Source organism: Vanellus vanellus (assembly GCF_965231255.1).
Source record: "Vanellus vanellus genome assembly, chromosome: 27".
Lineage (NCBI taxonomy): Eukaryota > Metazoa > Chordata > Aves > Charadriiformes > Charadriidae > Vanellus > Vanellus vanellus.
The window spans coordinates 3,661,810-3,684,897 of record NC_138932.1 but is presented as its reverse complement, the minus strand read 5'-3'; the positions used below and the strand labels follow the sequence as shown (position 1 = coordinate 3,684,897).

The window sequence follows — 23,088 nt, the reverse complement described above, 5'->3', positions numbered from 1 at the left end:
CTGGAAGCCCTCAGGAGGCACCCGCAGCTCCTCAGCTTGGAGACAGAGCTGAAGGTACCAGTGACACCCGGGCTGTGGGCAGTGACCGTGACACGGTCGCCATCAGGACTGACACATCATCAGCAGGGAGTCAAATCCCCCACATCACGCATCTCCTCCTTCCGTCCTCTCTGATGGGGTACAGATGAAAAGTAAGTTCTGATTTCTGCAGCCGGGCTTCTTGACAGATCTTCTTTCCTTAACGTACTCTCCATTTTGATTACAAATAGAACAGAAAAGATCCCTAAAAGTTATCTAAATAAGAACATTCACACGAAACAACAAACTGGAAGCAGCGTGGAGAACTCCGTAAACAAACTGCAGGGAGTTGGGTATCTAAAACTGCTCCTTTGGTTCACTGATCTTTCTCCTTTTGGGCAGCACATCTTGACTAGACGACAGCTCAAACTGATGAACCTGCCAAGGGAAAATAAATACAGCATTACAGGCTGCTGCCCGGCCCCAATTGCCACCTGCTCCCTGGTGTTACCAACTTCAACCTGGGCAGAAACCCCCACCCTGAGCGAGACGCTACGTGACGCATCAAGAGCTGCACGTCAAACATCAGGCTCTACCTTGCCTTTACGTGGTCCCTGCCCAGAGGTGCTGAGCCTGGAGTAACACCTGGATGCTCTTTTCTGGCAGAATCGACCCTCCCTCCAAATTCCTGCAGGAGGGCTGGGCTGTGTTTATGCCATACCAGCAGGACCTCCTGCGTGTCACAGCTCCAAGAGAAGGTCAGGAAGGCTGAGCCCCCTCCACAGAGGCAGCACGCCTCAAGCCCAACACCTGAGCAGGAGCCAAGGCCACAGCCCCAGGCAGGGACCGGGCAGAGCCGGCGGCACCAGGAGGGCTCAGCCCAGCAGTACAGCCCCCCATGCCATGGGGAGAGGGCTCAGCACCACACGGCCTCCCCTTACTGAGGGCAATCCAGCTATTCCTGAACTTGCACACATGTGGAAAATGACAATTTAGCCTTTAGCTCTGCTGTGCTTTTGATTAATTAAAGCAACTGTGCTTTGTTTAAACTCTAATATTAAGTTCATTAACAAAACCTTTTTTTTTTTTTTTTAAAAAGAAAGATAAGGTGATAGTGAGCACTCAGAATGATGGGTTGGTTGTTATGTTGGTGTTTGTTGTTTTTTTTTTTCCCCACATCAGTGAGTAACAAAAAATAACGCATATGACCCTGGGGTTGGAAACAAAAAAATTCTATTCCACAGTAAGCAGTACTTTACAAGAAGACTGAATCTCCTAGTTCTATATTCTGAATTCAACATCTCTGCTTCATGAATTTGCTGCAAACTCCGATAGCCCTTTTCACATGCAGCTTTCATACACAGATATTTTTAAGACACAGACCAATTTCTCTTCTGGATTTCTTTAGAACATTCTGCTGAGGAATAAATTGTGCATGCTCCCAAGCTTGATTTCTACCAGCCTCTACAGAAATAAAGGAACTATTAGTTAAAGAGAAAATTACTGGCAACGATTGAGCTGCACATTACAAATCCTTACACAACTACTGCACTAAAAATTAATGAAGAGCTTTCCTGAGCAGGGACAGGAAGGCTATGATTTTCCTTGGCCCTGACATGCAATTCCCTCTCCTGACTGTAAATGAGGAGCGCTTACTTGTTTACTAGAATGGTACCGTTCCCCCCACAGCTTTTTCTGAGAAGAAGCTACCAGTAACCCTGAAAATTCACAAGTAAGGGAGATGCTGAGGTCCTGTGAAGGCCCCCCAGAGGCTCACAAAGCCGAAGCTACCAAGCTCAGCTGGTGAAAGCAGCAGCAGTAGACAGGTGGGGGCCAATGCCACCCCCAAAGGCCAAATTCCACCCTAAAGACAACTTCTGCTTGACCTGTGCAAGGCTGGAGGAATGTGGCTCTCCCCAAGTAGCACCAATAACAAGACTCATCTGCTGCAATGGGATTAAGCAAAGAAATAACAGATTTTTCTTGGTGTGAGTGAGTCATAGAGCTGAGGTTAGAATTTTGGCCTCATGTTTTCCCAGTAAAATCACTAGCAAGCATATGGTACACTGGGCTGGGGATCTCTGCTGGCACACGCTCCCATCAACAACGGATTAAACCAGCGTGGAATTTGGCTAAATGCATTCTCAAAAAGACATAAATCAGTCCTAATGAATCTTTCTCAACCTGTGTTAACCACATCAACACTCAGCTTTTAACTCTTTGGGACAGGATTTTTTGACAGTAAGAATCCAAATTTGTTGAATCTAATGGAAATTTTAGAAGTTGTGAGAATTTCATTCTGTCAACATGAAATGTAGTATGGCTTATTCACTGTTTGGAACAGAAAAAAGACTTAAAGATGAAGAGAAACAGAACAGTACTAGAGAAAAAAAAAATACTAACAGTGCTGGCTTGAAATATCTTTCCACTTCTTGTCCTGCTCTCTGACACATTAAGTTCAGACGTCTTACTTGCCAAATGATCAACCTAAAAAATGGAAAATACATGTTGCCTTGTGACAGCAGTAAAAAAAATATATATATTAGAGGCTACAGCAGGGTTCAGTGCAGCAGTGTGCAAAGAGCTCTGTCTCTGCTCACCACTGCGCCTGAGCTGAAATTTAAATACAGGAATATACCCATTGAAGTCAACAGCACTATTCACAGCTGAATGCGTCAGAACCCTGACACATCAAACCGTCAGTTATTTTTAATACAGTAAGTCACTCACAGTTACCTAAGACCACTCTGTTTTAAGGACCTGTGTTTGAACTAGTCCTCCACATTTAAATTATACCATTTTGCTAGATGCAGGGAATATAGACTGAGTTCTAAGGCTGAGTGATAAACCTGCATTTTAAGTTTCAATCAACCTTTAAACAAGTTTTGGTGTGTCAGAATTAGCAGACAAATTTCTATTAGGCAGAGTGGTTAGTTGTGGCAGTTTATAAACATGGAAATTACGTTCCCATGTCTCCAAATAACAGTCAGACCATCTGTTTGGTTTGAAAACTGTATGACAGATAAACAGCCTTTTTTATTGCTTTTGATGGCTAAATTTTCTAAAGCCATTTTTGTAAAATGTAAAGGCGTTTTATTCCTGAAAATACCAACAGTGGTAAGTATTTTAGCAGATTACCCAAAGTAGGAAAGAAGCGTCACAAAAGCTCTAGTAAAACTTTAAGGCAATAGGGTGCAGTTTTCATACCTGAGGATTAGGAACACACAGATTCTGGTTCCCTCCAGCCTTCCTAACTTCATCTTCTTCACAAGTTAAATTTGGTTCTATAAAAGAGTTTTTAAGTAATAAAGCACATTGTTGATAAGACACTAGCAGCCTCTTAACACTGATGTTTTGCCACAAAGAATGCTTTAAAAATGCAGGAACAGGTGCTTCGAAAGGGCTCTAATTCTCTATGTGCAAGCAAGTCTTGAACTCCACCAAGCATTACACTCTCTTACGTCTTTAATTCAGTGATTTCCTATCACAACTTCCTACCACAGGCACGCAAGAGATGCTGATGCTATATAACACAAATTCACACACAGGATCTTTGGAGGACTGGGCTTGATCCCCAAGCTGGTTCACACACTGCACCACTAGAGGCTCATCTACATTGGGATTTGCTTCCAAGTAAAAAGCCTCAGAAGCCCATTTCACACTGCAGGATAGGCACACAGCGCTGCGGGCCACTCTGGCCCAGCTTCTGCCTATTCTGAACCCACTGCCAGCAGACAGCTCCCATTTTGTAACCCAACCACGCACAGCCTGGCAACTTTGGCTGCAGTGCCTGTAGCTACAGTCCCCCACACCCCTGCCTGCATCTGCAGGAACAGACGACAGAGCAGTCAGTGCTGGAGATGTTTTTGTTGTTGCTGTTTCTTTTTCCTAGCATACAAATATAAGCTTGAACTGGTTAAAAATGACTGTGCTTCAGCTGTGGAAATGACTAAGAATTTCAGGGAGACAAATGCCTTTTCCTGTGTCTTGTAGTTCCTGTAAACATTAGACCAAGTCTTTAAGAAAAGCAATTTGCTCCATTTTGATGTGGTTTTGGAACTTCTAGGAATTTCTAAAAGCACCAGATCCAGCTTTATGTGGTTATTCCAGTTCTGCAACCAGCCTAATAGCATTGTCAAGATAAAAACGCTGATCTACACATGCTGTTTCCTACACACTTCCATTACTATGGATAGTTAGCTGGTTTTGCCAAGTTCCACATTTTATTTCTGGGAAAAAAAAAAAAAAAAAAAAGCAACATTAATGCCACTATTTAAATACATAGCACAGCCTGTTCAGTGTTGGGCTTGAATGACAGGACACTCCATTTAAAAAAAAAAAAAAAAAATCCAGGCTCAATTTGCTTTGTCCAGCTGCCTTCAACAAGCCCTCGGACACCAGAGCAGCCCCAACAAGCTGCTCAACTTGTTCAGGTCGGGAGGACCAAGTCACTGCTTTTATAGTTACATGGAAATAAATATATCTGGAATTTATGGAAAATTGGTTTCCGATTTCTGTAGAACCAGGATTATATTTCAAAGCAGGTGCAGCTTCAGGGAAATGCATTAAGACCAGTGAACAGAGCAAGCAGCTCTAATGTGCATTTCTTCTAGGACTAATGCACTAATGTGCATTAGTCCTAGAAGAAATGCACTAAATGCACTAATGTGCATTTCTTCTAGGAGTGCCACATATTTGTCATCTCCACAGAAACCTCTACCTCCGCTACAGAAATGAAGCATTTTACACAGGCTTCTCATCCAAATAAAGGTACATGCCTGTGTATCATCGTCCGCACCTCCCCCCCTCCAATTTTGGTCAAAAAAGCTTGTTTTTTTTTCTTCAGTCTTAAGAACGCTGTTCCTTTAGCTATCCTATTTCACATCAGCATATCTGAGCATACTCATCTACATAACCTCTACTTAATCCTCTTTGAAAAAGGGCACTTATTTCCTCTTTTGATCTTTCTTTGCTATGTTTGAAATGCTTTATGTACAGCAAATGAATGTGGGTATTGTCTGGATGCTGCCTATATGGCCTGTCCAAGATGAGCAGATCAATACACAGCAATTCATTCTTCAGTTTGTTTGGTAGCAAAGTTCAATCTTTGAGCTCCAGGCTACCTTGGGGAACAGGAAGACAAATCATCATCTACTTTTCCTAGAGCAACTAGGGTTGCTCTGAAATCATAAAGGGAAGCTTCTGCTCACGGAGATCCCCAAGGACAGAGTTTGCTGTCTCATGTTTTGAATTGGAGACAGTCTGGGTCCACATCTTGGAGCACCAATTAAAAAAAAAAAAAACAAAACAAAACACAGTGGAGTGCTTCCAGGGTAGCAGCTGCAATCAGGCTGGTGTAGCCAGGACAGTTATTTTATTGGCACTTCTGCATTCAGAGCTTACAGTGGAGGACATTTATATGATTGTAAGCAAACAACACAGAAACTATCTTATTTATAAAGGCTAAAAAAAAAAAAAAAAAACACACACACACACAAACCACCACATCCAACAAGCCAGGTGCTGCTATTTTTCATCAGAAAGGACAAGCAGGTACTTCCTGATGTCCTGCATAGCAAGAAAGGCATAATTGTTTATTTGATAACAAGGGAGAAGGCAGTTTTTCCTTGCAGCGTCCTCAGACTGCTTCCAAAATGTAAGATTTCATTTATACTCTGCAGAACTCTCAATTCAATTGCTTATCAAAGTTGTTACATGAAACTTTTTAAAATAAAAAAGTGGTTTGGGTACCTTCTTGAGAAGTGCTGCCCTGTAGGCTTCAACCCAGAATTTGCTTTTTGCTGCTACTCACATCGTTTACGTAGTGTTACACTGACAGGATTTTACTTGAGTGAACTCAGTTTACCGAGATTCATACTAACAAAAATGCTTTGCTAGAACTTGTACCAGTTAAAACTAAAGTTAAAAATTGTCACTTGCAATTATCAAAATGCTCCATGTGTGCGGTAAGAGAAAGGACACACAGGTCCAGACTAAGCTGTGAAAGCAAGCAGCAAGAAAAGGCACATAAGTAATCATACAATCATTCATTAAACAACACATACTCTGAGATGAAGTTACTGATTGTATCAGGAATAGCAAGCCACCGTAATGAACAGTTTCCATTGCACAGAACACCACAGATAGGGTTTTTTTTACTTGTATATCATTCAGTCTACCACAACGTTAAAACTCGGAATTTTGTGTACAAAAGTCCCAGTTGTCTCAATTCCTCCACAACTACACAGACTGAAGCACATATGGATTGCAGAATCAGACCATGGTCCTAGTGTAGTCAAAGCTTAAGGAAAAAAGTTGGCTAAGTGGTATTTCTGCTAAATTTATTTAGTGGCTGAAGCTGTGAGGATACAGTCCAAACAGCTGTGATTTTTTTTTTTAAAAAAAAGTAGAGCCCTGGACCATTTTTTGAACAGAGAATTCTGCTTCCCAGGTCTGCAATAATGGACTCAAGACCACAATACATTTAATTTTCACATAAAGCTTGCAGAGGTATTAGTAAAAACACAGTAACTGGAACAATAATAGAAAAATCAAACAACAAGTTTTACTTCTAAATATACAACACATCAAATTTAGCTTACCTGGTAAAATGGAACAGAAGATCAGAATTTTAGGAACATGAAAACCTGCATTTCCTAACCAAGTGCTTCACAGAACAAAGCCATGATAGAAAATAAAGGCATAGCAATGTATGTGAAGAAAACAGTATGTAAATTTGAATAGTGGTCTACATCAGAGAATTAATTTTTTGTTTTAGTAATGTCAGGAAACAAGAGGCACAAACTGAAGAGACTTGAAAACATACATAAATGTTACCTTGAGCTTCTGAAATGTTTACATTATTCCTATCTTCCACTTTATTATCCAAGACAGGATCTTCCTAGATTAAGAAATAGGTCTATCACTTAACTGCAGACAAATAAAGAAGAGGTTTGTACTCTGATGCTTAGGGACAGAGCTTACTAGATGGATTCTCAGTGGAACAATGGGTACAGAAGTAATTAAATCTGACATGGAATGTACAGACTAGCTCAGGATTACTTAACTATTAATGCAAGCACATACATAATTCAACTACCAAGAAAAACATCTGTAAAAAAATACTAAAATTGTAACAATAGATATTGAAAGAATACCAGTGCCTTCCTATTGCCTGTGAAATCGCAATTCAGAGACATATGCAAATTTAAGAGGGCTAAGTGGTTTATTTCCATCTCATCAACTACAGGCCACCATAGCAATGCTAATTGAGGGGGCGGGGCCAAAAGCCCCACCTCCTTTTCACCTATGGACAGTTTAGATCAGCACACATATTGGCAAATTCTAACATGACTACAGGTGTTTGCCGCCTGCCTCAACTGACCCCAGAAATATACACCTCCAATTGCTGAAGCTTGCCCAAGCACAGTCCCAAGAACCCTCTTGGGCACTCCAGCATCAGGCTGCACACGTCTGCCACACACTCCTGCCTCCAGCAAACTTCGCCTAGTGCTTTTCCCTAGGCAGAATCCCAATACAGAATGGAGCTTGCTTTAACTCAAGCTGTGGCAGCACTAGCTGTATGTATACTGCTGTACAAGAGGATCCCAGGGCAAATTTACTGCCAGTCAATACCGTCTGGCTGCAGCAGCTCCCTTGGGACTGGTATGGGACAGCTCCAGGGAGGTTTCACTTGGATCCTCTGCATGGAGCTGAACAAAAGGCACCTGTACCCACAGCACGAAGCTGCCCCTCAGCTCCTCTCTAGTCTCAAGAGAGAGGACTACCAACCATGCTGCTGCTGACAGGCATTATGCTGATGCACTCATTCAGTACTGCTTTAACAATGACAGATTGGTAATTGGAGCAGTAAAATTAAAGCAAAAATGTATTGAAGACATTGTCTTACTTAAATGTATCTAGAAACAGAGTTTTTTTGTTAATGTTATAGTAAGACATGCAGTAAAACAATTAATGGCTCTTTTCTAGATAAAACACAAAAAAATTCAACATGCTACACAAAACATTTGCTCTCTTACATTCATGTCCTGGTTCTCTTCTGGATCATCTCTGTCCACTCTGAGCACCTGGAGAGGCATGTTAGTCTCTCCACGCTTTAGGATGCTTTTATCAACATTCTCCATTCGTTGTTTTTCAGTTGTAACTTTAACTTTCAGCATATGAAAAGGCGTTGGCACTTCACCCACATTCAGATACATAGGCTCCCCCTCAAATATCATCCCCTCACATTCACCCTCCTTAAAACCAGGAGGTTGGTAATCAGATGGTGTAACTGCAGAACAGAATTCATTAAATATGTTAGAGTGAAATACATTCTTGTAAAATTAATTAATTTTAACTTGTTTGGCAAAAAGACTCTATTCCCCTTTAAATACAAAGGGCTACTCCAAAAAAATTGTGAGGGGAGGAGAATAAGCAATATCCAACTTGTACTAAATGAGCATGTGTCCCCATCCGTCGTGCCCCCCTCTAAGCAACAGGCAAAACGCAATTAAAGCTATTTTGAACAGTTTACACATGCAGAGAGATGAGCTGGAAGCTCTGATTTTTCATTATAAAGCAATAATAAATCCTGAAAGCAGACCTAGACATTTAGCCATCCAAACTAGAACTAGTCTGGCAAACATGTTACATCCTAACACACTCAGGAAAATTCAATTTGTTTTTAAAACATACTGAAATCCTTGCTACAATAAAGTCAGTGACAAGATTGTGTTCCTACAGTGAGATCAAATCTGTTCCCCTTGGATCTTAGAAATTGTCATGAGAAACAGACACTTGCAAACTAACATCATTTAACAAGTCCCAGCAACCATCAAGATTATATATTAAAATATTTCTTTGAATTGTTTTCCAATGTCTGAACACAGTTGATGAATCAAGGTAATATAGAAATACTACCTTCATCATAATAAAATAGCTTCATAGTCAGGCAAACATCATTTGGTAACGGACTCAGGTTTTGCATCAGAACATAAATCTTGCGAATCAGGAGGATACTTGCTTTCTTGGTGTCTGCACAGGTGATTGTGGAATCATTTGTCTTATTCTTACTAAAAATGGACAAGTATTCAGATTATTTTATATATATACACATAGAGCAAGCTCTTTCTAGTTTTAAGATACATGACTGTTTAAAAGACTCTATGAGTCAGAAGCAGACATCACATTAATTGCCTAAGGTCTGAGATTACAACCGCTGCAATTCCTAACACTGTCTAAGTGACCTGTGTGTTTGCTGCCCCTTGGAAGATCAAATCCTGAGCCAGGGACATCATGAAAGTGCTATGGTTCAACAGCAGTGACCAACTACTGTATTTTACATCACACAATGCTTAAAAGATACCCAACCTAAAAGAAAGGGGTAGGTACTTTTGAAAGGCCCAATTCTGCAAAGTCTTACACACTTACTTTGCCTTAAATAAAACAAGTAGCACTAGTGACTTTGACAAGAATGGTTACTGATAAGAAAATGCATGCCTAAGTGACTCTTGGCATCCAGCTCTGACATTTCCATGCTCTCATTCTACCAGCAGCTGACCCAAACCCTACCTTACTGCCACTGAAAATGCTTTCCCTCTGCTTCCCTGCTCCATACACCTTAGAGAGCTGAACAGCCAGCACAAGGCAAGCAACTGTGAGTTATTTCATTGGGTAATCCTGTCTTTTGGAAACACACCCTTCACTGCAGTGGTTTCAAACCTCTCACCCCTCTGCAGATGGTTATCTCCTTCCCTGCAGGGTGTCAGTGAAGTAGGCTCATCCCTTGTATTTTCAAATTAGTCTGGTGTGAACTTATGCAGCTAAGGCATCCTGGTGTGGCTGAGTCACATCCCCTTCCACCAGGGTTTTTTATTTAACTAAACTTAGGCCAAAGGACCTAGGTCTAGAGCACTGCAGCCTTCCCCCTCCCCCCCCCCCCGCCTTTTTTATTTTTTAATTTAAAAACCATTATATGCAGAAAGCAAGATGGGAGAAGTTTGTTAGGTATGAACTTGCTACATTTCAATTACTTGTCTTAAAATAAGCCATTTCCTTGCAGTTGTGACTGACCAATAAACCCCTACAATGGAAGAAGGCTCAGAGATGGGCAAGGGTGATGTGCTCATGAAGCTCAGGGAATAACACAGGGTGTTAACACAGCTGTGGCGAAGCAAGCTGACTTTCAACACACAGGGGACCCGAGCATGGCCTTCATTTTAGATAAAGAGCTATGTCAGTTGAGTGGATCAACTACTATCAGAGTTAAATGGATCAACTGGTGGTGTAAATGTTTCTCCCCGAGTTCATTAAAAGCATGTGAATGTCTCCTTCAGTTAGCCAGACCAGCATGGGGGGAGTGAATATGTGGCTCAGGCCCAAACGTATAAAAACTAAACAACTAACAACAGAATTTCAAAGAGAGCAATGGGTTGGACCTGGCTTCAACCCACATATTCCTTCCCCATGACTGGGGATGCCCAGCATCATGATGGTGAGAGTCTTAGAGACCCATAATCAGAATCACACTGGTATTGTGATTGAACTGTGTATTGCAACAGCTATGTTTTTCTAAACGTATGTTACATTCGCATTGCATTTTCAGTGTACTTTGTATCATTGCTGCTAAAGGAGAAATCCCACATAACACCAAGTATCTTCAGATAAGTAAATCTGAAATTAAACATTTCACCCTCCACACACGGAATACCTTAAAGAACCTGATCAGAGAGTACTGGACTCTGACCCTAAGAATCATCTTTCAGTGGATATTTAAAAATATGAGCATAATCTGACAAAATGACTCACTGTATTTTAAGAGTAAGTTTAAGCTAATAGTGTATGTTGATAAAATTAGTATTAAGATCCAGAATTAAAAAGGGAAACACCAAACAGATACAATCTGAAGTTTTTACATTCAGGTGTATGCAAATGGAATGTAAAACCACAGAATAAAGTCAGTGACAGTACCTGCTGAAATCCAGGAGCGGCCCATTGTGGGTGTATTTGAATTTGAAGTGGTAACACTCGGTAATTGTCTGCAAACAAATCCAGTAATTATTAAACTATCAGCTGTCAAGCAAACTACTACTGCTGCTGCTCCTGTCATCTATTAACCTTGCATTTAAAGAAAATAATTGCCCAACTCCTGTCTAACCCATTTACATGCATTGAATACAGCTTTCCAATGCTTTAACAATTAACAGTATTACTGTATATAATTGTCAGCAAGTAAAAATGAGGATCTACGCTATTTTCCAGGAATCACCATAACATTTTTGAAACAACAGCTTAAGTTTTTAGAATTAAATATTAATTCAAATTTTCATAATTTTGAAAGTGTTTCACACACATAACAGACTTGGTGACACCCAGTGGTTAGTTAAAACATACTGTGTTTTTCATGAAGAAGTTCCATACATTTGTTATGCAGAGTTAGGACGATGCACATTTATGGGCACATAAACTACACTTTGGTTTTCTTGTACTGGTCTGAGAATAATCTGACACTAGATATTCAAATGCAATTCACTACATGGCAATTCTGATTAGCTCTAGTGATTCTTGTATCTGATATTTTAAGATGCCTTTTTTTATGTGACTGTTAAGTACTATTGCTTGTATATGCATTTCATTATATCCATACTATTATTAGTCATCCGGTAAAATATTCTAGCAGATTTACCTGAGGATCTTCTGGGTGGGTATAGACCTGTATTTTTAATGTGAAGAGAGAAAGCAGAGTAAGAACTGTACATATCACTAACCAGCTACCTTAAAAAATGGTGTCCCTTACTTTTCAAAGATACTTACTGCTAGGACAATCATTCTTAGCTGTCGGAAACATAATTAGAGAAAGAAAAAGAACATTAAATGTATGCCATAGCCCATTTCTGCTTGCAGAGCTGTTTCATTTCTCTAGCTCTGGAAACCAATATAGACAACTAAGGCCTGTTTGAAGAGAAACCTCTTCATACACTTAACTCCTTATTTGTTTAAGAAAGGACTTCCTCAACTGGCAGAAGAAAATTCCTATGTATCCCTGACTTTGTGTTTCTGTTTACACATAATATTATCCTGAAATGTCTGTGCATCCCACATTGTAGCTAACTGGTTTAAGATACTAACCAGTTACTCCCTAGCCAGAAAGTCCTATAACTATGCTGGCAGCTAATGGACTTAAATAAATGAGTGTTTCAATACATTTAAAATAGCTAAATGACACTGGAAGACTTACATATTTCTTCTGCAAGGCATCGTAGCATCCTAACATCCTGCAAAAGTCAAATAATATTGTCCATCTACTACTAATTTCCACTTGCTTCACTGCTAAATAAAATAGTCCCAAAAAATGAAGTTCTTGTGTATCACCTCCTTAATACTCTGAGCAATAAACAACACCACATTATTCTATGTTCTTATTAGTAGTAATACAAGCAATATTGCTTGTAAATATTTGGTGTTTGTAACACCAAATCATCCTAAACTATCTGCAGAATAAGTAAAAATATAATCTGTAAATAAATAATTTATCATTAAAATCATAACGCAATTTTACACCTACCATTTTCAAACACCTTCTAACACATGTATTCATTAATCTATTTATAAATACATACTTCGGCTGAACGCCAACATCTCTGAAGCACAAAGAAGTTACATTATTGCCATTATTTAGCTGTTGCAATTTGCTTTTTATATAACATGCAAAAAGCTGCCAAATAGCAAAAAAAAAATCTTGCCCTATTTTTTTTTTCTAGCATTTCTTTTGTGTAGTCAAGAAGCAACAATTGGTTTGGATGTGTACACAACGCCAAGTTAAGAAAGGCCACTCACCTGTAAACTCCAGACAAGTAGCACACACCTTTCACACAAAAACCAGGGAGCTTTTCCTTGTCAGCATCCACAGGCTGCCACACCACTGCCCTCACTAATGTCTGATGCATGAGGGTAAGGTGAAATGCACTCGGCGCCACTTCAGTTTCCTCTACCATAGAAGATTGAGTAAGAAATTCCAGGTTACAGCAAAGGAAGCCTCTCCTCCCCCCATCTTACTGGCAGCACATGGACAAAGAGCAGATGACCAATTTCACCTTTAACATCAGAACTCAGACCTACACCTCTGAACACCTCAACACTGACAGCAGCTGCAAAACCCCGCTGCTGAGTGCAGCAGCATTTCCGATGCCTCACCTTGTACTACAACTGGTAAAAGCATGTCAAGAAAAAAAGATGGCCTTTGTAAAGGTAACAAAAAATAGCTATGTGTATTTAATGAATATATAATCTTTTCTAAACAGCAAGGAGAACAGCAATGAACAAATCTTGCAGTTACTAAGAACAGAAAGAAAATTAAAATAAATACCTCTGGTCCTAAGTGACATACATACACTCAACTGTGTGAATATACAAGCTGACAGACTATCGTTTGCAGACACAATTCTGCCTGAATACAAAGGCCAACAGTACCCCTTTCTTAAAGAAGTCTGAAAGATCTTTCAATGCAAGATATAAAACTGTAATGCTGCATCTCCTGTTCAACTAAAGGGGAACTACTAATTAGGTTTGTGTATCTATGTACAGCCTTGAGCACTCATATACACCCACTGAAACTAAATGTAAAGTATAATTGCTATGTAAACAAAGATTTGTCCTCTACTAAACACCAAGTTGTAAGCCTTTCTAGAAATGAAACTGTACGAATCACAGAATCACTTGGGTTGGAAGGGACCTTAAAGACAAGCCCATTCCACCCCCCCTGCCCGGGGCAGGGACACCTCCCACCAGCCCAGGTTGCTCCAAGCCCCGTCCAGCCTGACCTTGAACACCTCCAGGGACGGGGCAGCCACAGCTTCTCGGGGCAACCTGTTCTAGTGCCTTACCACCCTTAAAGTGAAAAACTTCTTCCTAATACCTAATCTAAAATTCCCCTCTTCCAGTTTAAAGCCATTCCCCCTCATCCTATCACTACATGCCCTTGTAAAAAGTCCTTCCCCAGCTCTCCTGTAGGACCCCTTTAGGTATTGGAAGGTCACAATAAGATCTCCCCAGAGCCTTCTCTTCTCCAAGCTGAACACCCCCAACTCTCTCAGCCTCTCCTCCCAGCAGAGGGGCTCCAGGCCTTGGATCAACTTTGTGGCCCTCTTCTGGACCAAGTCAGTTACATCTCTACCGAAACACACACATTTTGACCTTCCATCAAAAAAATAATTGTCAACATGGTAAATACTATGCATTAAAAGCACTGCATGGCTGTTCACTCACTGCAAGTGAACCTTTTTCTTTATATCTGGAAACAACCAGAAAAGTATCTTTCAGAACTGACATGCTATGGAAGTGTTATGTATGCATTGTAATTAACATACCATTTCACCAGCTGAGTAGAGCCAGGACAGTTCTTGTCTTCCCTTAGAATTTTGACACAGACATCTCAAAAAAAAAATATATATATACATGTATATTTATTTAGGACAAAATACAGCTACATTGTTAAGAAAGTGAAGCTCATTCCCTAAAAGTATATATGAAAAGCAGACTGAAATTAACATTACTGACGGGCACAGACAGTTTTAATTGCAGAATTAGTATCACCACTATCTAACAAAATTCAGCTATGACTGTATTAGTGAAATTTCCATTACGGTCATTGCAAATGGCTATTAGCTTTAATTAAGGAGACCAAGCAGCTTTAAGACTCATTGACTTTGTAACTACTCTATGACAATAGATTTTGCAAAGAATCATGAAACCAGACTGTTACCATCCATGTATCTTGTTCCATAGGCACTTTCAGGAAAGATTCCTCTCAAATATGTAATGCAGGACACTGCTACTGCCAGGAGCCTCTTCACTAGCATCAGGGATTGCTGTTCAGTAGATATTTTGTTAGGAAATACAACTGCACTCTGCAAGTCAGAGAAGGAAGAGAATTGATCTCTGTCCACAACAAACCTGTACAGTCTACAATCTGGTCCAATACCTGTGTAACATTTTAATTTAATTGAGAAGTATGACTTTCACCATTTATAAAGTTAAGGATACTCCTAACACTTGGTGTTACCATGTCTTTAAGACATAGCTGATTTCTACCAAGTGCACAATCACAAAGTTCAGACTCAAGCTATTTTGCTATTAAGCATCTTTATTTGTAGTTAAAAGATTTAATTAGCTTGTAATTTTCAAGTGAAGAAATATTACAGAGCACCTGGGTGGACTATTTCAGCTAGAATTCACTAATTTTTCCAATTCAAATAATATACTGTGCTGAAACACAAAAGAAAATCATACCACACAATTCCTTTGCTTCTGAGCAGTTGCCATTTTGCAGATCCTCTTCTGGCTGTTAATAAAACATCTGCATGAACACAAGTACGACCACACTCACAAGTGCACGCAAGCCCAGGCTGCAGCTTTTCAGCTTTAGTTACCTGAACCTACCAACGCTGCCTGCACAATTGATCTCTATCAGCTCAAACCAACCTCACAATTTTAAAGAAATGTGGCAGGACAGTTCATCTAATAATCACCAGTACTACAGTCTTGATTTTCACACCAGCGCAGCCATCTCCCAAGGTTGCAGTTGAAACATGAGCCTTTCAAAGCAATGCTCTGAAGCACCAACTGTCACCCAAAGCAGCAGATTTTCAAAGAACCCTCAGAAGAGGCTCTCCACATTTAAGTCACCTCCAGCCAGAGATGAACCATCACCTTTGGAAAACACCTCCTTGGTTGGGTTGTTTTCCTCTGTAATTTAAGCACTGGAGAAAGCAACCCCTCTCCAGCTACTCTGTTGGGCCATGTTTTCATTAAGCCTTTGACTCTCAGCACCATGAGCCCGACTCGCCAAGACAAGCCTTCATCACCACCTGTAAACATGAAATGCACTGACAAACACCAGAAACACCTTTTCTAAGTAGGACCTTGGCCCTGGACCATACAGTGAATCAAAATCCCCTCAGCTGAGCCTCCCCAAACCCACTTGATCTCAGTATGCAGCTGAGCTCAGCTCTTCTGTGAGAAAAACCCCTTCTCAGCACTGCCACCCCTAGAAGAGACAACCCGCCTCCTCAAGGTATAAAGGCCACCCACAAACGAAGCCAAAAGGCAAGAACAGCCCAAGCTGATGATGGACAGAGCGCACAAAGTTCTCCGGCCCGCACATACCAACGCCACAGACGCACCGCCACACACTGCAGCGGCTCGACCGAAGCCTCCGCTTTTATAGCGCAAGGGGCCGTGTGCAAACGGAGGGGCGGGGCTCGCCCTCCCGGCATGCAGCGCTGTGCGCCGAGCCGCCTCCTCACACCCTCCTCGACAGCGACGAAGGCGGCGGGGCGGGCCTAAGCTTCACCTCCCCGGCGGGTGAAGGGCCTGCAGGGCCGCGCTCCTCGTTCTTTAGCCCAACATAGTCCAACAGTGATTCACAGCAGCTGTTGTTCATTGAAACATTTTTAAGCCAGCATGTAGGCCTTATGGCAATGTAATATATGTTGAAATGCAAATAAAAGGGTTTTGTGAGATTGCAGTCCCAACCAACAATTTACACAGGAAGGCCTTTCAGAAGAGAAAGAATCATAGAATTATAGAATGGTCATAGAATCACAGAGTGGTTTAGGTTGGAAGGAACAGTTTAGACTGAATACTAGGAAAGAATTTTTCACAGAAAGAGTGGTCGGGCATTGGAATAGACTGCCCAGGGAGGTGGTTGAGTCACCATCCCTGGATGTGTTTAAGAGACGTTTAGATGTGGTGTTGGGGGATATGGTGTAGGGGAGAACTTTGTAGAGTAGGGTAGATGGTTGGACTCGATGATCCCAAGGGTCTCTTCCAACCTAGACAATTCTATGAACCTTGAAGACCATCCAGTGCCACCCCCTGCCCTGGGCAGGGCCACCTCCCCCCAGCCCAGGTTGCCCCCAGCCCCGTCCAACCCGGCCTTGAACACCTCCAGGGATGGGGCAGCCACAGCTTCTCGGGGCACCCTGCGCCAGGGGCTCATCGCCCTCACAGGCAACAATTTCTTCCTCAGATCTCATCTCAATCTCCCCTCTTTCAGTGTCAAACCGTTCCCCCTCGTCCCATCGCTCCCCTCCCTGATCCAGAGTCCCTCCCCAGCTCTCCTGAAGCCCCTTTAAGCACTGGAAGGGGCTCTGAGGTCTCTGCGGAGCCTTCTCTTCTCCAGGCTGACCCCCCCCACCTCTCCCAGCCTGTCCTCCCAGCAGAGGGGCTCCAGCCCTCCCAGCATCTCCGGGGCCTCCTCTGGCCCCGCTCCACCAGGTCCATGTCTCTCCTGTGCTAAGGCCCCCAAGCTGGAGGTAGCACTGTAGGGGGGTCTCCCCAGAGCAGAGCAGAGCGCAGCAGAGGGGCATGATCCCCCCCTTGCCCTGCTGGCCACGCTGCTGGGGATGCAGCCCAGGATGCCGGGGGCTTGCTGGGCTCCAGCGCACGGTGCTGGCTCATGTTGAGTTTCTCATCTACCAATGCCCCCAAGTCCTTCTCCTCAGGGCTGCTCTCCATCTGTTCTCTGCCCAGTCTGGATTTGTGCTGGAATGCCCCGACCCACTTGCAGGACCCTGCACTTGGCCTTGCTGAACCTCATGAGGTTTATATCCTCCATTTCCAAATGACAAACAAAACAAAAATACAGAGCAGCCAGCCAAGGTGAGGGTCTCAGTAGGACGATGGGAGGCGAGGACACTTGGCCTCCAGAGACACTGCCTTCAAGGAGACCAACTCCACCTGAAGCTCTTCTCCAAGGAGCAGGAGATGTGTGCACAGCTTTGTGATTCCTCAGTCAGCTCAGGGAATCTGGGCCTCGCTTCTGGATTAAATAAACAGATTTTTAAAAGAGTGTATACTCAAGCTGAAGGTGTGGGAGGGGAACATGGTTTGTGGGAGGGGCACATGGTTTGTGAGAGGTTTCCCACCTGGGGGAGCCCTTGAAACACCATCCCTTTCCCAAGGAAATGTTTCTGTCCTGCTTTTTTAGCAAGAAGAATTCACCATACCACAGACAACCAAACTATGGGGCAGCTGCCAGGGACAGCAAGCGGGCAAATTTGAGCATCAAACAGCTGGGCTGTAGGAAAAGGAAGATGAAGCATTTTGCGAGAGGTACCTCCTTGGGGGGCACCACCAGATGGCAAAGAACCAGCTAGAGCCAGGCCAGCTGAATTCCCTCTGCCACCTATTCCTGCCTCCAGACACCACATTCAAGGCTTCAGACAGTGAATCAGATATTTAATTCTTCAAAGAATTTAATCAACAGTGCACAGAGATAAAGTGATACCTGTGTCATCGTCCCAATACTCAGTACTGAACTAGAGGGAGGAAAATGGGAAGTCCTTTATGACTGTAGGCACCACAGTTTTACTCAGAAAAAAAAAAAAAAAAAAAAGAGGGTTAGGGCTCTAGAAGGTAGGGGGGTCCAAGAGAGCTGGTTAATATTCAAGCACTGCTTCCTCCACGCTCAAGATTGGTGCATCCCTAGGAGTAAGAAGTCAAGCAAAGGAGGCAGGAGACCTGCATGGCTGAACAAGGAGCTTCTGGAAAAACTCAAATGGAAGAAGGAACTTTACAGAATGTGGAAAAAGGGACTGGCCACTTGGGAGGAATATAGGAACACTGGCAGAGTATGCAGGGATGCAACAAGGAAGGCCAAGGCCCAGTTGTAATTAAATCTGGCAAGGGATGTCAAGATCAACAAGAAGAGCTTCTTCAAGTACATCAGTAGCAAAAGGAAGACTAAGGAAAATGTGGTCCCACTGCTGAATGAGGTGGGTGCCCTGGTGATAGAGGATGCAGAGAAGGCAGAGTTACTCAATACCTTCTTTACTACAGTCTTTACTGCTAAGGCCATCCCCCAGGAACCCCAGACCCTGGAGGGAAAAGTCTGGAGAAAGGAAGGCTTCTGCTTGGTTGAGGAGGATCAGGTTAGAGATCATATAGGCAAACTCAACACCCAGAAATCCATGGGCCCTGATGGGATGCACCCACCAGTGCTGAGGGAGCTGGCAGATGTTTTTGCTAAGCCACTCTCCAGCATCTTCGAAAGGTCATGGAGAACAGGAGAGGTGCCTGAGGACTAATGGAAAGCCAGCGTCTCTCCAGTTTTCAAAAAGGGCAAGAAGGAGGACCCAGGAAACTACAGGCCAGTCAGCTGCACCTCCATCTCTGGAAAGGTGATGGAACAGCTCATTCTGGATGTCATCTTTAAGCATGTGGAGGAAAATAAGTTTATCGGGGGCGGTCAACCTGGATTCACCAAGGGGTGACCAACCTGACAGCCTTCTGTGATGGCATGACTGGCTGGGTAGATGAGGGGAGAGCACTGGATGTTGTCTACCTCAAGTTTAGCAAGGCTTTTGACACTGTCTCCCGTAACACTCTCATAGGTAAACTTAGGAAGTGTGGGTTGGATGAGTGGACAGTGAGGTGGATGGAGAACTGGCTGACTGGCAGAGCTGAGAGGGTTATAATCAGTGGTGCAGAGTCCAGTTGGAGGCCTGTAACTAGCAGTGTTCCCCAGGGGTCAGTACTGGGTCCAGTCTTGTTCAACATATTCATCAACGACTTGAATGAGGGGACAGAGTGTACCCTCAGCAAGTTTGCTGATGATACAAAACTGGGAGGAGTGGCTGACACACCAGAAGGCTGTGCCTCCATACAGCGTGACCTGGACAGGCTGGAGAGTTGGGCAGAGAGGAACCTCATGAAGTTCAACAAGGGCAAGTGTAAGGTCCTGCACCTAGGGAGGAATAACCCCGTGCACTGGTACGGGTTAGGGGCTGACCTGCTGGAAAGCAGCTCTGCAGAGAGGGACCTGGGAGTCGTGGTCGACAGCAAGTTGACCACGAGCCAGCAATGTGTCCTTGTTGTCAAGAAGGCCAATGGCATCCTGGGGGGCATAAAAAAGAGCGTAGCCAGCAGGTCGAGGGAGGTCATCTTTCCGTGTCCTCTGCCCTCGTGAGGCCAAATCTGGAGCACTGTGTCCGGTACCGGGCTCCCCAGATCAAGAAAGACAAGGAACTGCTGGAGAGAGTCCAGCGGAGGGCTACAAAGATGATCAAGGGACTGGAGCATCTCTCTGATGAGGAAAGGATGAGACACCTGAGGTTGTTTAGCCTGGAGAAGAGAAGGCTTAGAGGGGATCTCATCAACGCTGAGCAATATCTAAAGGGCGGGTGTCAAGAGGATGAGGCCAGGCTCTTTTCAGTGGTGCCTGCCAACAGGACAAGGGGCAACAGGCACAAACTGGAACATGGGAAATTGTGCCGGAACATGAGGAGAAGCTTCTTTACTTTGAGGGTGGTGGAGCACTGGCACAGGCTGCCAAGAGAGGTTGTGGAGTCTCCTTCTCTGGAGATATTCAAAACCCACCTGGATGCCATCCTGTGCAACCTGCTCTGAGTGAACCTGCTTTGGCAGGGGAGTTGGACTGGATGATCTCCAGAGGTCCCTGCCAAACCCTGCCAGTCTGTGATTTTCTGATTCTGTGAGGTGTCTCTGCTTGAGCAGGGGGTGCGTGAGCCGATACAGGCAGAACACAGGAACAACCACAAAACGGATGAAATGCAAAGCATAAATTTAATCTTGATACCTCACAAACCAGCAGATCTCTGAAGCAGCACCCGGGCAGAAGCATGCAAGTGGGAACACTGGCGCCATGGACCTCAGTCCTTGCTAGAGGGTTTTTTTCTTGTTAGTGGGAGAGAGAGAGAGTCTGAACCTGCTGTTCTCGCCTATAGACCAGGAATTCAAGCAGGCGTAGTTTTCCACTGTGCTTTGATCTTCCCAGCAGCAGGGCAGGAATCTCAGGCATGTTTAATAAGGTGCCTCTGAGTCCATCACAGGCCTGTGTTGTCTAAGTACAGATGTTCTACTTGTCGAGCACATAAAACTAAACAACAATTAGTGTGATATATGTGTTTTCCAACACCCCAGGTGCAAGTGACTCACAATCCTCCTCACTGATCTTCCATTTTTTCCCCACAGGGGGGTTCAACCAGATGACCTCCAGAGGTCCCTTCAACCTCAACCAGTCCATGAGTGTGTGATTCCGTGTGGGGAATCAGTCATGGGATACTGAGGAATGGGATGAAAATATTAGGAGTGAATCCTCAGACTCCGAGGCTGAGTTTGAATTTGATCAGGACTTAAAAAGCAATGACATGGTGGAAGCACCTCATACAAATGAGGGGGGAGCAGGAACAAGCGCATAGGGGAATACAGATCACAGGTACTTACACTCTGAAAGAGTTAAGGGAATTTTGAAAGATCTATCAGCAAAAGAGTGGAGAACGCATACTGGCATGGATTTTGCAAGCTTGGGGTAGGGGAGCTGCATCTATCCATTCATTGGTGGCTGAAAAAGATTTATTAAGCCCTATAGCTAATGATGATCAGATACAGTGAGGATATGCTCAGTTGCAAAATGTCAGAGGTCCTGACAGGAGAGACATTATTGCACCTACACTATATCAATGGTTGTGTAAATTTTTAACAGCATATGCAGAACGTGCTGAATTAATGTCATGCCTCAGAAACTGGTGTACAATGGAAGAAGGTATTAATTCAGTGCGGCAGATGGGGATGGTTCATGCGTGGGCTACGGGATCCCATCCAGACAGTGTAGCAGTAACAAGAAGTATCAAAATGCAGTTTTTGAGAGGAGCGCCTGCCTCACTAAACCCCTTCATTATATCAGCAGTGACAAATGCTATGGGCAGTGTATTTGCCCAAGCAAATACCTCAAGGGGCTGTAATTTCGGGACCATCTGTGCCGGGTGGTGAATAAAGGAAAGCCGGCAAAACCAAAAGGAGTTACAGCACGGGTGATGAGGAAGCAAATGTGGAACGATCTTGTACAAGCCAGTATCCCACAATCGGAAATAGATGGGATCACAGCATCAGAAATGTTTCACCGATGGCAAAAGCTAGCGTTAGCACAAAAAAGCTGACCGCCTCCATCCCTATCACTAACTCCTTGCCCCACCTCTTCCCCACCTGCCACATCCGTACAAGAGGTTACCTGGCAACAAAAGCGATATCCAACACAGTCCCTCCATTTGCCACCTAATGAGAGCAGCTGATGTAGCTCTATGGTCGGGTACCATTACTGTTTACCACTACATTGATGATCTATTGGTTATGGCAGAGTCACAACAAGAAATTGAAACAACTGCCAAATTGCTGAAAGCGCATTTACAGGAGGCTGGGCAATTAATCCAGAGAAAATACAGGGCCCTAATACTACTGTACAGTTTTTGGGAATAGTTTGGCACGGACAGATTAGAGAAATACCAAATATGGTAGAGCAAACAGTCCAGAGATTTCCTGTACCAATCACAGTAAAACAGCTACAGACCTTTTGAGGACTAGGGTATTGAAGAACTTTTATCCCATGTCTGGTGATATTAATGTGCCTTCTGCAGAAATTAACTAGGAAGAAAGTTGTTTGGCAGGGAACCAAGCAGCAACAGGAAGTCTTTTGATGCCTGAAAAAAATGTTTTGATTGAGCATGTGTAATTATACACTCCTGGGCAAGGATATCCTTTTGAATTAGAAGTAACAATTTGAGACAATGCATTCTCATAGGATTTTGTTCCCAGGTCCTGCCTTGTGTGGGCTCACATATTCTGTGTCCCCGTTTCCGTCATTTGGTGGCATCTCAGAGGCTGACCCTGCCCCACGGCCTCCTCAGGGACTGAGGACTGTTTTAGAGATCAGCCCCCTTTTGACTGCAGGACCAAACCTGCCCAGGCCAGCAGGTGTGGGGGTGATGTGGGAGCGTCCCTCTGTGACATCAGCCTGTGTCACAGAGCCCCCCCATCACAACCCTGCACCCCAGGCCCTCCCTTTGCCTCCGTGCAACGCCTTGGCAAGCTCTTGGATCCAGGGGACCTGAGAAGTCTCTCCTGTACCTCAGAGACGCAGAGGACGAAGGGAGGCGGTGGGACAGTGCAGGAGCTGTTTGGTGAAGCACAGGCGAGCACATCAGAGAGGGGGTGCTTCCAGTAGAAGACATCAAAATCCTCCAGCAGCCTGGTGTGCTGAGCCCAAGCAAGAAC

General features: G+C 43.5%; 1 protein-coding gene across 1 annotated transcript; it reads right to left on the bottom strand.

Moving 5' to 3' along the window:
* Nucleotides 1-375: 375 nt before the first annotated feature.
* On the bottom strand, nucleotides 376-15,339 carry HORMAD1 (HORMA domain containing 1; the record flags this gene model as incomplete). Its single annotated transcript, XM_082496062.1, has 13 exons — nucleotides 376-456; nucleotides 2,422-2,505; nucleotides 3,226-3,302; nucleotides 6,856-6,919; nucleotides 8,058-8,311; nucleotides 8,941-9,092; nucleotides 10,990-11,057; nucleotides 11,705-11,731; nucleotides 11,833-11,853; nucleotides 12,257-12,293; nucleotides 14,385-14,448; nucleotides 14,780-14,924; nucleotides 15,307-15,339. The coding sequence occupies 13 exons, from the start codon at nucleotides 15,337-15,339 to the stop codon at nucleotides 376-378; spliced, it is 1,107 nt and encodes a 368-aa protein (XP_082352188.1).
* Nucleotides 15,340-23,088: the final 7,749 nt, after the last annotated feature.